We start from the raw sequence: 12,500 nt of genomic DNA, 5'->3' as shown, positions 1-12,500 counted from the left end.
AGATTAAACTGTCACATAATGGCAAAGGTAGATTTTCCCACTGAGCCTTGTGCATCAGTTTTAATAATGCAATCTTATATTTGTAGCAGAGTGGAAGCCAGTACGCAATCTTTAAGGCCTCGGTATGCGGGTTGTCTGATCGTAAATTAAAAGTTATCTTCGCGGCTGTACTGTGTAGCATTTCTGTTGAATTACACAGTTCCTGGGTACTACAGCACCCCCACAAAGCTAAGCCATAGGTGACAGTTGTTAGGATTACAGTAAGATAAAATACTTCTGAAACATTCTTAGGTGAGAATTTGCACCTCTTTGGCAAGGCTAACTTTATGGCACTTGAAGCGCTTCTTTAGATCCATCAAGTGAGGTGTCCAGCTCAGCTTATTGTCTACCACAGTGCCAAGTAATCGGGATTTGCTGACTCGATTAAGGAAAAAATCGCCGATCCGCACTGGTGCAATAGGCCCGACGAAACTCGACCTAGATATAAAAAACGTCTCACACTTTTTCGGGTGTGGTGTCAAGCGGTTATTTAGGCACCATGCAAAAAGTTCTTCAAGTGCTTTGAGCTACTGTTTGATCCACATTCTCTCCGGTACAGTAAACAGTTATATCATCGGGGTACATGAATCCCGGAGGGAAATGGATAAAACTGTTCGTGTCCAGCGAAGAAGTTGCAACTGCAACCATCGGACTCGCTGTTACTTCGAGAGCAAGAAAGGTTCCCTGGCCTGAAAAATAGCGTCGAACACAACACCTCTCAAGAATTTGAACTATTTACAAGCGAAAGTGAGCGGGGCAGTGACTCGGTAGTTCGTGCCCATTCCACAGTTCGGTGCATGGTTTTCGTAGTACCTAGAAGCAGCTACCTAGAGCCCCTTTCCCAGGAGAAGGCAACCAGCCTTGCTTTCAGGAAAAGAAAACGAATTTTTGTTCCCAAGTTAAAGAAAAGCAGCAGGCAAAAGGACAACGCTCTTTCCTCACTTCCTTGGAAAATAAAAGCGTAGGAGTTTTAGTTTACGGATACATGTTACCTCGGGGATCGTGTTGACTGTGTGCACACTCCCTCAGCTCCGATCTTGGAAAGTATTGCTTTGTTCTCCGGTTCTATGACATAAATGGCTTCGGCTCCAAGGACATAAAACTCGGTTTTCTTGTTCTGAGAAAGCAAATATGCGTCACCAAAGCTGCAGCAAACTGGGAGTAAATGAACGAAAGGAAAGAAAATGAACTTTATTTAAGTGTCGAGTCGTTCTAGCGCTGGAGCACTAACTGGGGACACGGTAAACTGAAATTAACAATTAACGCAAATCAAGTCAAATGTTGGTTTTTGAGGAGAGGGGAAATGGATTATTATAATCTAGTAGTAGAGTATTATAATTCAGTAATAGATTATGGTTGGCAAAAAATTGGAAGGGTTAGATTATTATTTATGATTTTATTCCGATTAATATTATTATCTTTTATAATCCAGATAAAATTCCCGGGGATGTTCGGATATAACAGATCTATATGACAGACACACTGCAGACATAACACGGAACTGACGGGACATAACACTGATCACATCAGTCACATGACGATCAACCCTAACCCTAACCCTAACACTATTCCACTGGAAACCAACAAATGATTATTTGAGTGAGCACTTTGACTTAATTTATGAGTTCAATGAGTATCATATAATATGTGAAAGTTGCCTCAAATTTCGTGTTGAGACAAAGTGTTTGCTGATTGGTTGAACTCTTTGTTCGATAACTTAACATTAGGTCACTGAACTCGTTAGTTTAATTGCTGAAATCATTGCTTCGATTGGCAAACTCACACTGCATGCGAGTATTCACGGTTCATTACACTCGAAAACAGGGCAAATAAATCCAAGATTTTAATCTCCAATCACTATTTGAAGAGTGAACAAACTGGCTCGATTAGTGAACTCGTAGCTCCAATCTCTGTTCAATATTTTACAGTTAAGCTGCCACGCTTGACCAGTTGTTTTGAAATTGTTAAGCTGCCACGCGTGACCAGTTGTTATGAAATTTGAACTGAGTATTTAAATCTGCATGCCAGTTTTGAACTTTGCTCTCGAGATGCTGATATTCCCGTGGATATTTTTTTGATATATCAAACAAAATTAGCTGTGAATTTTCGTTTTATTTACAAAATATACAGTGTTTGAAGAGTGAAAACTATTTAAAGCGTTTCATGAATTATTGTTCAGTTGTAGGCCACTTTCGAAAATACCATCATACTCTTTGTTCGCCCCTCCAAATTTTGCGGGCGTTACTAAACACAGGAACGGAAAGGAACGGTACGGAATATACCGGAACGAGGTGGAATGACAACAGAATAAGGCAGAATAAACCAGAAAGACACCAGAATCAAGCTGATTAGCGAGGACCGGAATGAAAAGGAGCAAAAAGTAATTTTTATCATTCTAGACTGTGAATGAATAAGTGTTGCAGAATAGCCAGGTGATCAGAGAGGAAATAAACCGTGCAGCAAGTGCGGCCACGCATTTTAGCTCATATTCGTGCCTGCATAACAACTATGTCAAATGAACAAATTTGAGGTTTCGACGATAAAATCGTTAACATGAAACAGCGAATCTTTTATTGGCATATTGTACCCTAAAACCGCTCGTGCCAATGTATTTTTAGGATACTTCATAAACATTGTACGACGCAAGCGAGGTGGAAAAGACGTGGCAGTGCAAAGTTATATTTTGAGGTGACGTTCTTTTTTCTACGTCACCGTTGCAGCACTGCCACATATCGGCGGCTAGTTGAGAGAAAAATACATTTACAATAATAACTAGACGCTCCACGAGTGTAAGCTAGGTGCCTGTGGTAAATATTACACAAAAAGACAAGGCACTGAGTTGAGTGGTGTTGAACTGCAGCGTTCCAGTTAATTTTTTCAAGTGGGGGGGGGGGGGGGGGCATTTAGACCGTTTGCGGGGTCACCCAGACGTCGTGCCAGCAGTCGACCTTTGGCTCACATGTTGTCACGTTGATTGTGTCCCAGGAGCGAATCCAGAAATTCCAGAAAGAGGGAGCAAGGGAAATCGTGTAGAGATCGAACCCCCCTCCCCACCCCCGATTTGTCCTCTATCCGACAAATTTACATTAGTGACGTATATCTATCAAGGCAAAATGTATTCGAAATAAGAAAAGCTCTGAAACTGAACTAATCATTATCGCAAGTAAAATCGCCTGATGCACACTGTACCACTTAAATACTGTACAGGGAAAAAGCAGGGGGGTGCTCGGCCCCATCGCTCCCTACCCCCTCTTCCCCCCAAAGCCGCCCCTGCTGTCCTGTCTCGTTTTTAGAAGACGTGTCGTGCATGCCTTGAAGTTGCACTAACCAAACGTTTATTGCACACGCTAAGGAAGGACTGTACATGTTGTTGCCGCTTCAGAATTCCTCTTCTTTTCAGACTAATCTGATGCCAGGGCAAATTGTTTTCGCTTAACGTTTGCACCAAAAAGTACCGGTACCGTTGATTTAGAGTCGCGGAGCGTTCCGACCTTGAAAAAAACTTCCTTTGGCACACAGGGTAAACAAAAGACAGATGAAGAAAAAAATAACATAGTTTGCATATTAAGCTCTGAATTTCCAATTCTCAGCGAAAGATTAACGACAATAGATCGTAAAAACACTAAAATTTCAGCAGTCTCAAACTGCCTTGAATCAAGAGGAATGAAAGGTCAATGTTCAAAGGGAAGAAATTGATCACGTGCTACGCAACCACAAAGGTGCACGTGATTTCCTTGTGTCAACGTTCTTGTTTACATGGAATGAACTGTTGATCATTCATTATTGAGAGTAAAACAACGTACGTTTTGCCAAGCAACTTCCGTCTTTCGTTTTTTAATTTTGTTGTGATATTTGACTGAATATTTATATTTTATTTGTCGGGTCAGGAAAACTTCTTTGTTTGTTTAATGAAAAAAAAGTTTGTAATTGAAAATCTGAACATCAATGAGATGCAAAAACATACTTGCGCTCACGGCAACCTCAATTATCGCAAATCACAATGCTGGCAAACACAAAACGGAAGGAAAAGGTTAATAAATATGAAGGTTTTTACTATCTGAATGTTTTGGGGTTAGATTAAAGGGATATAATGATATTGTTGGAAAATGTTTGTGTTGATGAGAATGTAAACAATCTTCGCACTAGTGAGTCGTAGCAATATATTGAATTAACCAGGAAATTTAAAGAAATATTTTTGGCTTCATAAAAAAAAACTTTCTTTTACACCAAAGTGACAAAACAGATCTTCTAGTGACGTAAAAACTATAGCTACCAATTAACCATTTGCCAGAAAGAACAAGACTTCCTGTCATCTGTATGGAAACTGCTCGCGGGGTGTCAATTTCAACCCACCTATGCAAATTTGTTAAGCTCGAACATCACACAACACGATGAATCAACGAAAGCCGAAAATGTCACAAAGACCTTTTCCAGCGAAAGATTCTATTGAAACAAACACCATTTTTGCTATAAGAGGCAAAAAACCCTTGCGTGCGTGAAAACAAGAAACCCATTTTGTGTCAAATCAACTATACGCGACAAAATAAATTCAGGATCAAACCCTTTTCTGAAGAATCTTTTCCTTAAATAATGAAGCAAAACATGGATTACAAGCTTTCTTTCAAAATAATTCTTGACTAACGAGAACAATAAATCTTCACTGGCACACTTCCAATTATGTTTTACTTGAAGACTGTGCAAAGTTGAGTACAAAACAAGCAACTCACTCCGTGACCAAAAAGCCACTTAAGTAAATTTCAGAATCAAACCTTTTACAAGAACCCTTTCCTTGAACAATGAAGCAAAAAATGGGCAGCAAGCTTTCTTTCAAATAATTCTTGACTAACGACAACTAGTCAACTTTCCAATTGTTACTTGAAAACATCACAGTTGAGTACATATAAATATAAATAGCTAGACAACAAAGATCCACTCAAGGTGCAAAAGATGCAATTGTTAACAAAGTCCATTACTCGTCGCTGTTCACATTCCAAATGTTTATTTTTCACCGCCTGTTTTGTTTATCTAATTGTCGTACCATTCTTGAGCTCCATATGGGTATATTTTATTTAAAGATGCACTAAAACGCCATTCGCGTTATAACGACGCCATTGCAGTTAATAAAATATTCTACTGTGTCCACCGGATAAAATCTACGCATTTTAACAACCCCCTGAGAGCTACCAAAAATACGCGCCGAAGACTCCACAGGCAGGGGAGTGACAGGAAAGACCTATTGCGCAATTTTTCCATTTTCTCGACACGGAAAAAAAGAAGAAAAAAATAAAACGACGAAATTCAACTCACATTTATGACTGGGTTACCTATGGCAACCCAGTAATTACAGTAATTCACATTTATGTAGCGCTAAAATATATTGGTGGAGTCATTTGATCACACTTAAACGAGTAGTATCGGTTGAGTAATCTTCCATAAAAGCTTGAGGTCGGAACATTCTTTTTCGCCTGAGGCTGCACGAAATAAAAAGTCCATCTTCTCAGGTTCCACGCATAAGTCACGACATGGGTGAAAACCTTTCCTGAATAAATCCGAACTCAACCACCGAACAGGCCTCAAATTTATTTAAATGAATATGATAAAAGTCTATTCAACGCGGCCTATCACAGTGCATGGGAAATAATCAATGATGTATATTCAGTTTTGTGCACATTCTATTGCCAGAAAGTCTTGATCACCGTCGGTCGAAGTTTAGGGAATGCAATATTCTGTGCAGTGAACGAGAATCACGAGCAAACAACAGCGTGATTTGTGTTTATTTCAATATGGGCAGTGGAATGTATGCACATTGCTGGTTCGAGGCACTAATCATTTAGTTTCAATTATATTTTTCTGTGCATTCATGAGATTGTAAAACAATTCATTCGACTTACCTGAAGCCAGGACAACGATAGCAACGAGAAGAGCAAAGGAGGAAGACATGTTCAACGAAAGCAAACAAACAGGGGTGTGTCCAAGCCTCACCGACGCGTTTCTTTATATAGACAGGAATGTTAGGGAGCTCAAGCTGAGAGGGGTAAGTAAAATCAGGAACATGGAACATTCAGCAACATATCCCGGAACATGACAAACTATAATAATTACTTCAAGAAAAAGAAACAATAAAGACAGCGATTTGCTTGAAGTGCGGGCGTATTTCACGACTATAGGCAATCCAGTCAGAAAATGAGTGGAGTTTCACCGTTTTATTTTTATTATTACTGGGTTGCCAGTATGGCAATCCCGGTCGGAAAATGGGTGGAATTTCATTGTTTCCTTGTTATTATTATTCTTGTTTCCCTTTTCCGACTGTCTTCCCTATTCCTCCCCTGCTAAGTAGTGTTTTTCTGCGCAAAGTCTTCTGGGCGTATGTTTGGTCAGTTTCAGGGGGTAGTAGAAATGCATAGATTTTATCCGGTGGACACAGTAGAATATTTACGTACTCTGCAATGGAGTCGAAGTCATTGTGACGTGAATGGCGTTTTAGTAGATCTTTAAACAAAATATACTCTCATACAGTTCAATAATGGAAAGTCAATTGGATAAACAAGACAGGCCGTGAAAAATCAATATCTGGAATCTTGAAAGTGACGAGTAATGGACCTGGACAACAATTGCATCTTTCGCCGTCGGATTTCAAAGTGAGCTGTATTTCTGATGTTTTACTAACTGTGATGTTATGTACAACACTGCAACCAAATGGAAAACTCTCTGGTAATCTTTTCTGGTTGGATGTGGGTTTAACAAACTCAGAGCCATAAGGAATCAAATATCTTGAGTGGATCTGTGATCTCGGTCGTCTGCCTATTTATATTTGTTTGTACTCAACTCTGCACAGTTTTCAGGTGAAAAACAATTGGAAATTTGAATAATTGTTGTTAGTTGAGAATTATTTGAAAGAAAGCTTGCCGTCCATTTTTTGTTTCATTATTCAAGGAAAGAGTTCCTCAGTAAACGGTTTGATCCTAAACACTGGTGGGAAGTTTATTTAGTTGCGTATGGTCTTTTGACACGGAGCGTAACGGCTTGTTTGCACGCACGCAATAAAATGGGAAGTTTTTTTCTTCCTTCTAAAAGCAAATATGTTGTTTCTTTCAATAACATTTTTGGCTGTAAAAGGTTTTTGAGATATTTTTCTGTCTTTGTCGATTGATGGTGTTCGAAATGATTCGAACTTAACTAATTTGCATCAGTGAGGGTTGACATTTGATACCCGAGTTGTTTTCGTATACGATGACAAGAATTTTTAGCCAATTTGTATTTCAAGTGTTCTTCCTTGCAAATGATTAATAGGTAGCCATTATTTTGCATGTCAGAAAATATTTGTTTAGTCATTCTAGAGTAAAATGAAGTTTAATTGGGAAGCCAACAATATTTCTTTAAGCTTATCTCCTGCGCATTTAGGTGAATTTTGGCGTTCTTGATCAAATTTAATTTATGCAACAATCAGACAAGAAGCTATTTCAACAAGGAGCTAAGTAAAAAAATTAATTGTTTCGTTTCCGGTGCGGGAGAAAAGATAAAATATGTTGATTCGGCTCACTCCATTTGTCAGAGAAAAAGAGTCTTCCGGCCGTTTAATTTGCGCGAATCTATTTCCGTATATCTCCATCACGTGTGGGTCGTGGGAAGCAAGCACTTGATTGTGATTGGTTAATACACAATTGACCTGTCAGAATGAAATAAAAATGTTCACGAGTTTTCTGACACCTCCCAGATCCATAGACAAAAACAATTAGAATAACATTCTGTTTCTCTTGCTACTGTATTTGTTTACGAAAAAAATGTTACTTCCACAACAAATAATTATTCATTTAGCGACGGATATACCTGTCAAATTTTTCTCGTGATCGAAGTGTTCCAAATGTTACAAAAGGCAAAAAAACATGCAATTTCCTTAGGGAATCACGTGCCACAACAAAAGCTGACTGGAACAACCCAACATCGGTCGGCGCTCATTCCGGTATATTCCGCTTTATTTGGGTGTCATTCCGCCTCATTCCGGTGTCATTCCGGCTCGTTCCGGTATATTCCAGTACCATTCTTGTTCATTTCGTTTCATTCCAGTGTCATTCCGGCATATTCCGGTTTATTCCGGTATATTCCGTTCCGTTCCGTTCCGTTCCGTTCCTGTGTTTAGTAACGCCCTGCTTTGCTTAAATTTTGCATAACCATTGTTTTTGTTTTCTCTTGCGACCATTGTAAGTCCCAAGAGAAAATGGAAACAATGCCTACGCAAAATTACGAGGGACAAATAAATAGTATTATGGCATTTTTCTCAGCAGCATTAATAAAAATATTCAAGATTCTATTCGAAGCTCCAGAGAGGAATTTGAATGTTCATTTCAGTCTTGTGGTAACACATGATATAGCTTGACGGTAATTGACTTCATGAACATTTCGCACTTCAATTCGCTTCACGAGCGCTTCACTTGAGCGTTAATCAACTTTACCCACACTGATATAAAATTCCACAATAAAAAAACGCTGCAATTTGTAGCTACGATGCCGACAGAAATCTTGACGCGGTCTGTCAAAGAGGAAATAAACCGTGCAGCAAGTGCAGCACGCATTTTAGCTAATATTCTTGCCTGCATAACAACTACGTCAAATGAACAAATTTGAGGTTTTGACGATAAAATCGTGAACATGAAACAACGAATCTTTTATTTGCATATTGTACCCTAAAACCGCTCGTGCCAATGTATTTTTAGGATACTTCATCAACATTGTACGACGCAAGCGAGGTGGAAAAGACGTGACAGTGCAAAGTTATATTTTGAGGTGACGTTCTTTTGTCGACGTCACCGTTGCAGCACTGCCACATATCGGCGGCTAGTTGAGAGAAAATACATTTACAATAATAACTAGACGCTCCACGAGTGTAAGCTAGGTGCCTGTGGTAAATGTTACATAAAAATAGAAGGCACTGAGTTGAGTGGTGTTGAACTGCAGCCTTCCAGTTAATTTTTTCAGGTGGGGGGGGGGGGGTCATTTAGACCGTTTGAGGGGTCACCCAGACGTCGCGCCAGCAGTCGCCCTTTTGCTCACATGTTGTCACGTTGATTGTGTCCCAGGAGCGAATCCGGAAATTCCAGAAAGAGGGAGCAAGGGAAATTGTGTAGAGATCGAACCCCCCTCCCCACCCCCGATTTGTCCTCTATCCGACAAATTTACATTAGTGACGTATATCTATCAAGGCAAAATGTATTTGAAATAAGAAAAGCTCTGAAACTGAACTAATCATTATCGCAAGTAAAACCGCCTGATGCACACTGTACCACTTAAATACTGTACAGGGAAAAAGCAGGGGGGTGCTCGGCCCCGTCGCTCCCTACCCCCTCTTCCCCCCAAATCCACCCCTGCTGTCCTGTCTCGTTTTCAGAAGACGTTTTCTTGCGTGTCGTGCATGCCTTGAAGTTGCACTAACCAAACGTTTATTGCACACGCTAAGGAAGGACTGTACATGTTGTTGCCGCTTCAGAATTCCTCTTCTTTTCAGACTAATCTGATGCCAGGGCAAATTTTTTTGGCTTAACGTTTGCACCAAAACGTACCGTTGATTTGGAGTCGCGGAGCGTTCCGACCTTGAAAAAAACTTCCTCTGGCACACAGGGTAAACAAAAGACAGATGAAGAAAAAAATAACATAGTTTGTATATTAAACTCTGAATTTCCAATTCTCAGCGAAAGATTAACGACAATAGATCGTAAAAACACTAAAATTTCAGCAGTCTCTAACTGTCTTGAATCAAGAGAAATTAAAGGTCAATGTTCAAAGGGAAGAAATTGATCACGTGCTACGCAACCACAAAGGTGCACGTGATTTCCTTGTGTCAACGTTCTTGTTTACATTGAATGAACTACATGGAAGAATGTTGATCATTCATTATTGTGAGTAAAACAACGTACGTTTTGCCAAGCAACTTCCGTCTTTCGTGTTTTAATTTTGTTGTGATATTTGACTGAATATTTGTATTTTATCTGTCGGGTCAGGAAAACTTCTTTGTTTGTTTAATCAAAACAGAGTTTGTAATTGAAAATCTGAACATCAATGAGATGCAAAAACATACTTGTGCTCACGGCAACCTGAATTATCGCAAATCACAATGCTGGCAAACACAAAACGGAAGGAAAAGGATAATAAATATGAAGGTTTTTACTATCTGAATGTTTTGGGGTTAGATTAAAGGGATATAATGATATTGTTGGAAAATGTTTGTGTTAATGAGAATGTAAACAATCTTCGCACTAGTGAGTCGTAGCAATATATTGGATTAACCAGGAAATTTAAAGAAATATTTTTGGCTTCATAAAAAAAAAAAAACTTTCTTTTACACCAAAGTGACAAAACAGATTTTCTACTTACGTTAAAAACTATAGCTACCAATTAACCATTTGCCAGAAAGAACAAGACTTCCTGTCATCTGTATGGAAACTGCTCGCGGGGTGTCAATTTCAACCCACCTATGCAAATTTGTTAAGCTCGAACATCACACAACACGATGAATCAACGAAAGCCGAAAATGTCACAAAAACCTTTTCCAGCGAAAGATTCTATTGAAACAAACACCATTTTTGCTATAAGAGGCAAAAAACCCTTGCGTGCGTGAAAACAAGAAACCCATTTCGTGTCAAATCAACTATACGCGACAAAATAAATTCAGGATCAAACCCTTTTCTGAAGAATCTTTTCCTTAAATAATGAAGCAAAACATGGATTACAAGCTTTCTTTCAAAATAATTCTTGACTAACGAGAACAATAAATCTTCACTGTCACACTTCCAATTATGTTTTACTTGAAGACTGTGTAGAGTTGAGTTCAAAACAAGCAACTCACTCCGTGACCAAAAAGCCACTTAGGTAAATTTCAGAATCAAACCTTTTACAAGTACCCTTTCCTTGAACAATGAAGCAAAAACTGGGCAGCAAGCTTTTTTTCAAATAATTCTTGACTAACGACAATTTTCAAATTTCCAATTGTTACCTGAAAACATCACAGTTGAGTACATATAAATATAAATAGCTAGACAACAAAGATCCACTCAAGGTGCAAAAGATGCAATTGTTAACAAAGTCCATTACTCGTCGCTGTTCACATTCCAAATGTTTATTTTTCACCGCCTGTTTTGTTTATCTAATTGTCGTACCATTCTTGAGCTCCATATGGGTATATTTTATTTAAAGATGCACTAAAACGCCATTCGCGTTATAACGACGCCATTGCAGTTAATAAAATATTCTACTGTGTCCACTGGATGAAATCTACGCATTTCTACAACCCCCTGAGAGCTACCAAAAATACGCGCCGAAGACTCCACAGGCAGGGGAGTGACAGGAAAGACCTATTGCGCAATTTTTCCATTTTCTCGACACGGAAAAAAAGAAGAAAAAAATAGAACGACGAAATTCAACGCACATTTATGACTGGGTTACCTATGGCAACCCAGTAATTACAGTAATTCACATTTATGTAGCGCTAAAATATGTCGATTGGTGGAGTTATTTGACCACACTTAAACGAGTAGCATCGGTTCAGTAATCTTCCATAAAAGCTTACGGTCGGAACATTCTTTTTCGCCTGAGGCTGCACGAAATAAAAAGTCCATCTTCTCTGGTTCCACGCATAAGTCACGACATGGGTGAAAACCTTTCCTGAATAAATCCGAACTCAACCACCGAACAGGCCTCAAATTTATCTAAATGAATATGATAAAAGTCTATTCAACGCGGCCTATCACAGTGCATGGGAAATAATCAGTTATGTATATTCAGTTTTGTGCACATTCTATTGCCAGAAAGTCTTGATCACCGTCAGTCGAAGTTTAGGGAGTGCAATATTCTGTGCAGTGAACGAGAATCACGAGCAAACAACAGCGTGATTTGTGTTTATTTCAATATGGGCAGTGGAATGTATGCACATTGCTGGTTCGAGGCACTAATCATTTAGTTTCAATTATATTTTTCTGTGCACTCATGAGATTGTAAAACAATTCATTCGACTTACCTGAAGCCAGGACAACGATAGCAATGAGAAGAGCAAAGGAGGAAGACATGTTCAACGAAAGCAAACAAACAGGAGTGTGTCCAAGCCTCACCGACGCGTTTCTTTATATAGACAGGAATGTTAGGGAGCTCAAGCTGAGAGGGGTAAGTAAAATCAGGAACATGGAACATTCAGCAACATATCCCGGAACATGACAAACTATAATAATTACTTCAAGAGAAAGAGATAATAAAGACAGCGATTTGCTTGAAGTGCGGGCGTATTTCACGACTGGATTGCCATAGGGCAATCCAGTCAGAAAATGAGTGGAGTTTCTCCGTTTTATTTTTATTATAACTGGGTTGCCAGTATGGCAATCCCGGTCGGAAAATGGGTGGAATTTCATTGTTTCCTTGTTATTATTATTTTTGTTTCCCTTTTGCGACTGTCTTCCCTATTCCTCCCCTGCTAAGTAGTG

The 12,500-nt window shown here is 39.1% G+C and overlaps 1 protein-coding gene across 2 annotated transcripts in view; it reads right to left on the bottom strand.

Moving 5' to 3' along the window:
• LOC137976090 (follistatin-related protein 4-like) overlaps positions 1-12,209 on the bottom strand; it is a 17,964-nt gene extending 5,755 nt beyond the window's left edge. The window contains exons 1-2 of one of the 2 annotated variants that reach the window (XM_068823360.1): positions 12,044-12,209; positions 1,032-1,194 (exon numbers count right to left, since the gene is read on the bottom strand). In XM_068823360.1, coding sequence (XP_068679461.1) covers positions 1,032-1,194; positions 12,044-12,092 — 212 coding nt within the window. In that variant the 5' untranslated portion in view covers positions 12,093-12,209. Of the gene's footprint in view, positions 1-1,031; positions 1,195-5,930; positions 6,032-12,043 lie in introns of those variants that run through there. The other variant, XM_068823359.1, reaches the window with a different exon arrangement.
• Positions 12,210-12,500: the final 291 nt, after the last annotated feature.

This window comes from Montipora foliosa, chromosome 11 (assembly GCF_036669935.1).
Source record: "Montipora foliosa isolate CH-2021 chromosome 11, ASM3666993v2, whole genome shotgun sequence".
Taxonomy (NCBI): Eukaryota; Metazoa; Cnidaria; class Anthozoa; order Scleractinia; family Acroporidae; genus Montipora; species Montipora foliosa.
This window is presented reverse-complemented; position numbering and strand designations above follow the sequence as displayed.